The sequence below is a fragment of the Pseudozyma flocculosa genome (assembly GCF_000417875.1).
Source record: "Pseudozyma flocculosa PF-1 unplaced genomic scaffold scaffold00009, whole genome shotgun sequence".
NCBI classification, from domain to species: Eukaryota; Fungi; Basidiomycota; class Ustilaginomycetes; order Ustilaginales; family Ustilaginaceae; genus Pseudozyma; species Pseudozyma flocculosa.
In genome coordinates this window covers 752891-758831 of record NW_006920877.1, presented here as the reverse complement: position 1 = coordinate 758831, position 5941 = coordinate 752891, and the positions used below count along the sequence as shown (strand labels likewise).

The following is a 5941-nucleotide window of genomic DNA, read 5'->3' as shown; positions in this document are numbered from 1 at the left end:
GGCAGCAAGTCAGCCGACCCTGGTCCGGGCTGTCTCGGCTCTCCCGAGCGCCGAGCGGTGGTCGAAGCGCAAATGCGAAAGGATTGAATCAGAAGACAGGTCCGAAGGTGAAGCACAGATGTGGGCAGGCGGGCTGAGCAAGCGGTTGGATGAGCATCCCGGGCGTCTTGTGGTGCGGCCGTGGAGCAGAGGCGAGCGCAGAGACCCAGCCCCGCCTAGCGAGGGGTCATAGTTGCAGCGATGCAAACGAGGGCTGGGCAGAGACGCTGAGCGAAGAGCGATGCGAATAATGCGGCTGTGGAAGAAGACGGTGGTGGTGACGGTGACGGTGACGGTGACGGTGGTGGTGACGGTGGCTATTATGGCGGTGATGGTAGGTGGGCAAGGCGGTCAGAGTGAGGGCGGAGCTTCCAGTCCGCCAGCGGCAACCAAAAGGTCCGAGCGCGCATCGGCCGACCCTCGCATCGGGACGTGGAGGGTGCTTTGAGCCACGCCATCGAACTCGCATCCCCCGATCCAGCGTGCAACGCCTTGGCCCGATCTGGAGTTTTCGCCGGAGCTCGGGTGGCCAGCTGTGACTCTGCCCGCCTGCTTGCTCCTTGCCTCGAGGCCAAGCAGGAAGGCAGGCAGGCGGGCAGGCGAGCTGGCAGCGGCATGCGGTCAGAGGAAAAAAAGACGACCACGAGAGGATGCGCAGCCCGACGCAACCCTCCCACACCACCACCATCGCCACCACCACCACCACCACCACCACCACCACCACCACCCTCAAGCCCCCCGCCCTATTTCGACGCTCTGTCCTCGTGAGCTTCGACACCGAACACACGGCCTCTTCAGTCTCTGCGGCCGCCCGCACCTGCGACGACGACTTTCGGCAAGACGACGTCCCTCCGCCCTTCTGCGCGCTGCCTCTTGGCACACTCGTCGAGTCGCTCTCGCCCCGCTCTCCTCCACCTCGCTACCGCCTCGGCCGCGCTTGGCCTTCGTCCCCAACCTCGCCCTCTCAGACCTCTGGCTGTGGGATCTTCGGAATCATTCTTCTCCTCAGGAGCAGCTGCAGCAGCATCAGCAGCCTATAGCCCTTTTCCCTCCGCCACCATGCCACCAAAAGATGCCAGCAAGGATGCCGGGCCCATTCAGCTCGAAAACGTAAGTGACCCTCGGCTTGCTTCCGTCCCCACCGCTTCCTTCCTTGTTCCCCCGCTCATCGTACGCCAGGACTGACACTGGTTGAATCATCCCCTCGCCTGTCTCGCCCACTTCGCAACCCTGCTGGCCCGACCCCCTCCCGCAGACGTCCAAGCGCGACTTCCTGACCAAGCTCGAGCGCGAGACGCAGCAGTTCTGGGCCGACCAAAAGGTTTTCAACGTCGACGCGCCCACCGAGGACGATGGTCTGCGCGACCTCACCCCCGAGGAGGTCCGCGCAAAGTACCCAAAGTACTTTGCCACCATCCCCTACGCCTACATGAACGGATCCCTGCACCTCGGCCACGCCTTCACCCTCTCCAAGGCCGAGTTCGCCGTCGGCTACGAGCGCCTGCAGGGAAAGCGCGCCCTTTTCCCCTGGGCCTTCCACTGCACCGGCATGCCCATCCGCGCCGCCGCAGACAAGCTCGTCCGCGAGATCGAGCTCTTCGGCCCCGACTTTTCCGGCTACGACCCCGAGGCCGCCGTCGCTGCTGACGACGATGCCGCTGCCGCCGCCGCCTCCTCGGTCAACCCGCCGCCGCCTCCGCCCACGGCCAACACGTCGAGCGCCACTACCACCAATGTCGCCAAGGCGACCAAGGGCAAGCTGGCGGGCAAGGACACCGGCCTCAAGTACCAGTTCCAGATCATGGAAAACAGCGGTGTACCTCGCGAGGAGATCGCCCGCTTCGCCGACGCCCAGTACTGGCTCAAGTACTTCCCCCCGATTGCCAAGGCCGACTGCACCTCGTTCGGCTCGCGCATCGACTGGCGCCGCGCCTTTGTCACCACCGACGTCAACCCCTACTACGACAGCTTCGTGCGTTGGCAGATGAACAAGCTGCACGCCATGGACAAGATCAAGTTCGGCGAGCGCTACACCATCTACTCGCCCAAGGACGGCCAGCCCTGCATGGACCACGACCGCTCCGAGGGCGAGGGCGTCGGGCCGCAGGAGTACACCGGCCTCAAGATGGAGCTGGTGCAGTGGGGCGCGCTGGCCGCGCCCGAGCTCGACGCCAAGCTGCAGGGCAAGCGCGTCTTCTTTATCGCCGCAACGCTGCGCCCCGAGACCATGTACGGCCAGACCAACTGCTACGTGGGCCCGCAGATCGACTACGGCGCCTACGAGATCAATGACACCGACGTCTTCATCTGCACCGAGCGCGCCGCCCGCAACATGGCCTTCCAGGGCGTCACGGCCGAGCGCGGCCGCGTCCACCGCATCGCCGGCGTCAAGGGCGCCCAGCTCGTCGGCACCCTCATCAAGGCGCCCAACGGCCACTACCCCGAGGTCTACGTGTTGCCCATGGAGACGGTCCTCGCCACCAAGGGCACGGGCGTCGTCACATCGGTCCCCTCGGACTCGCCCGATGACTACGCCACGCTCATGGACCTCCGCAAAAAGGCCGAGTACTACAAGATCGACCCAGCTTGGGCCAGCCTCGAGCCGCTGCCCGTCATCAGCACGCCCGGCTACGGCGACCTGATTGCGCCGACGCTCGTCAAGCAGATGAAGATCCAGTCGGCCAAGGACAAGGTCCAGCTGGCCGAGGCCAAGGAGATCGCTTACAAGGAGGGCTTCTACTCTGGCACCATGCTCGTCGGCAACTTCAAGGGCCTGCCCGTGCAGGAGGCCAAGAACCAGGTGCGCGACGAGATGATGGCCGCCGGCCTCGCGTTTGCCTACGCCGAGCCCGAGGGCAAGGTCGTCAGCCGCAGCGCCGACGAGTGCGTCGTCGCCCTCTGCGACCAGTGGTACCTCGACTACGGCGAGGAGTCGTGGAAGGCCAAGGTCAACAAGCTCTTTGCCCAGATCAACTGCTTCCAGCCCGAGACCAAGAACGCCTTTGAGGGCGTCGTCGGCTGGCTGCGGCAGTGGGCGTGCGCCCGCAGCTACGGCCTCGGCTCCAAGCTGCCCTGGGACCCGCAGTACCTCGTCGAGAGCCTGTCGGACTCGACCATCTACATGGCCTACTACACCATCGCCCACCACCTCCAGGGCGGCGTCGAGGACGGCAGCACCGTCGGGCCCAGCGGCATCGCCGCCGACGACCTCACCGACGCCATGTGGGACTTCCTGTTTGGCGACGCCCCCTACCCGGCCGACACCAAGGTGCCGCGCGAGCGCGCCGAGGTGCTGCGCCGCGAGTTCCGCTACTTCTACCCGATGGACCTGCGCTCGTCGGGCAAGGACCTCATCCCCAATCACCTCACCTTCTGCGCCTACGTCCACGCCGCCATCTTCCCCGAGCACCACTGGCCGCGCGCCTTCCGCGCCAACGGCCACCTGATGCTCAACGGCAAGAAGATGTCCAAGTCGACGGGCAACAGCCTCACCCTGCGCCAGTCGGTCGAAAAGTTTGGCGCAGACGCCACGCGCCTGTCGCTCGCCGACGCCGGCGACGGCATCGAGGATGCCAATTTCGAGGAGAAGACGGCCAACGCCAACATCCTGCGCCTCCACACCCTCATCGAGTGGTGCAACGAGGTGACGTCGGACAAGGCGCGCGCCAAGATGCGCACCGGCCCGCTCGACTCGTTCTGGGACCGCGCGTTTGACAACCAGATCAACTCGCTGCTCCGCCAGACGACCGAGTGCTACGACCGGGCTCTGTACAAGGATGCGATGAAGTACGGCTTCTACGAGCTGCAGACGGCGCGCGACCTGTACCGCGAGGCGACGTCCGACGTGGGCATGCACGCCGAGCTCGTCTCGCGCTGGATCCGCGTCCAGGCGCTCACCATCACGCCCATCGCACCCCACTTTGCCGAGCACGTGTGGCGCACCTGCCTCGGCGAGACGGGCTCGGTGCAGGCGGCCCGCTGGCCGCAGCCGTCGCGCGACGTCGACGCCTCGGTGTCGTCGGCGCTCGCCTACGTGTCGGGCACGGTCAAGACGCTGCGCGACGCCGAGATTGCGCTGGGCAAGAAGAAGGCGCCCAAGGGCCAGCCCGCCGCCGACGCCAAGAAGTACAACGACCGCCAGCCCAAGGAGTGCCGCGTGTTTGTGGCGCAGAGCTTCCCCGACTGGCAGACGCGCTGCGTCGAGCTGATCCAGGCCAACTTTGACGCGGCCAGCTCCAAGGTCGACGACAAGGCGGTGCGCGAGGCGCTGGCCAAGGAGGGCATGCTCAAGGACAAGAAGGTCATGAACTTTATCGTCGGCTTCAAGAAGCGCATCGACGAGTTTGGCGCCGAGACGGCTTTCAACCGGCGGCTGCCGTTTGATGAGCGCCAGACGCTCGAGGACGCCAAGGCCTACCTCAAGAAGACGCTCGGCTTCCGCGAGGTGCACATAGTCGACAAGGACGAGGCCATGGCTAAGCCGGACGAGTTTGACGACAAGATTGTCGAGATCTCGGAGCCGGGCGCGCCCAGCTTTGCCTTTTGGAACGTCGAGTAGGGCGGCGAGGCGAGGCGGGGCGAGGCGAGGCCCAGAGGAGGTGGCCTCGCGCGAGGACACAGCGTTGATCGAGACGTGGTAGACTGCGCCCCCGGCAGATTGTTGTTCGCATCGCGGTCGTCGTCATGGCCGTTGGCGTGACGCTCGGCGTCGGTGCTAGAGGTGCTTGCAAAGGAAGGAGAAAGAAGACCAACGTCGCCACCAAGTGCGGCAGGCATGTGTGCGTGTGCGTGCGTGTGTGTGTGCGTGTATGCGCTCGCTCGAGGCGGAAAGTCTGGGGGGCGGTGAGCAAAGCGCAGAGGTTGACGGATGCGCAGGAAGCCCAGCCGGGTCGAAGCCGCTGGCGAGTGGCGGTGTGGCACCCTCTGCACGAGCTGCTTTGCGAAGGCAGACAGACTCTCGGCAGTCCTCTTGCCGTTGCAAAAACAGGGACTCGGATGGAGTAGGAAGGAAGCAAAGAGGATGCCCGGACGGATCGACGCTCCTGGGGAAGGAGCGTGGGGCGGATGTCACGGCAAGGCGGCGGCAGCCGCAGTGCCTAGAGACGCGCGCTACAAAAGGCCATCCTTGGGCCGCGCGTGCTACGGGATCCGTGGGGCGGACAGGAAGCAAACCGGCGGCAAAGGAGATCCTCCGCACGGCCTGCGTGGGGGCGACAAGCAAGGGTAGGGCGGGTGCGGGGCAAGTTGGCCGGCCACCGACCACATGCTGAGGCATCGGTGCGTATCATCTGCCGGCGGGTTGCGGCGCAATGGCAGCGACAGGCTGCCGTCACATACGGTTGCCCCGCACTACCGGTATGTAGCTTTACCCTCGATGCAGAGAGGTGGCCGGTCAACAACGACCCACGCCGCCACGCGACCCGCGCCCTCTCGCTGCCTGTCGACTGGCGAGCAAATATACATGCATAGACGAAACGCAGCGGCCATACACGCCATATGCATACATATGCAGTCGACATCCCACGCGCCCCCGTCGTTAGCGCCTCTCGGCTACATCCTGATTCTCTGCCCAATCACCGGCTAACGCTGCGCTACTCTGCCTTGAGCTTGCCCGGTTGGCTTGTCCCCTGACCACTTTTGTCCATCGCGCCAACTGCCCTACGTGCCCTACCGCGCACTCCTGCTTCCGTCCGTCCGAGGGCCGAGCATGCTGCGCCTGCGCAGAGGACGACGGGCTGATTGCGCCGGGGCACCGCAAATGCAACCAACCAATCCTCCCTGGTCCTCGACCAAGCGCAACCGCCTATAAAGCCAAGCAGAGCATGCCACGCCCACCCTTTGTTGCCACATCCCTCAGCCCCTTTCCCCCTCTTGTCATCAACAAGGAAGCCATTCATCGACG

General features: G+C 65.2%; 1 protein-coding gene across 1 annotated transcript; it reads left to right on the top strand.

Moving 5' to 3' along the window:
• Positions 1-1098: 1098 nt before the first annotated feature.
• Positions 1099-4597, top strand: PFL1_03195 (uncharacterized protein; the record flags this gene model as incomplete). Its single annotated transcript, XM_007880710.1, has 2 exons — positions 1099-1149; positions 1295-4597. 2 exons carry the CDS (start codon positions 1099-1101, stop codon positions 4595-4597), a joined length of 3354 nt encoding a protein of 1117 aa, XP_007878901.1.
• Between the last annotated feature and the right edge of the window lie 1344 nt (positions 4598-5941).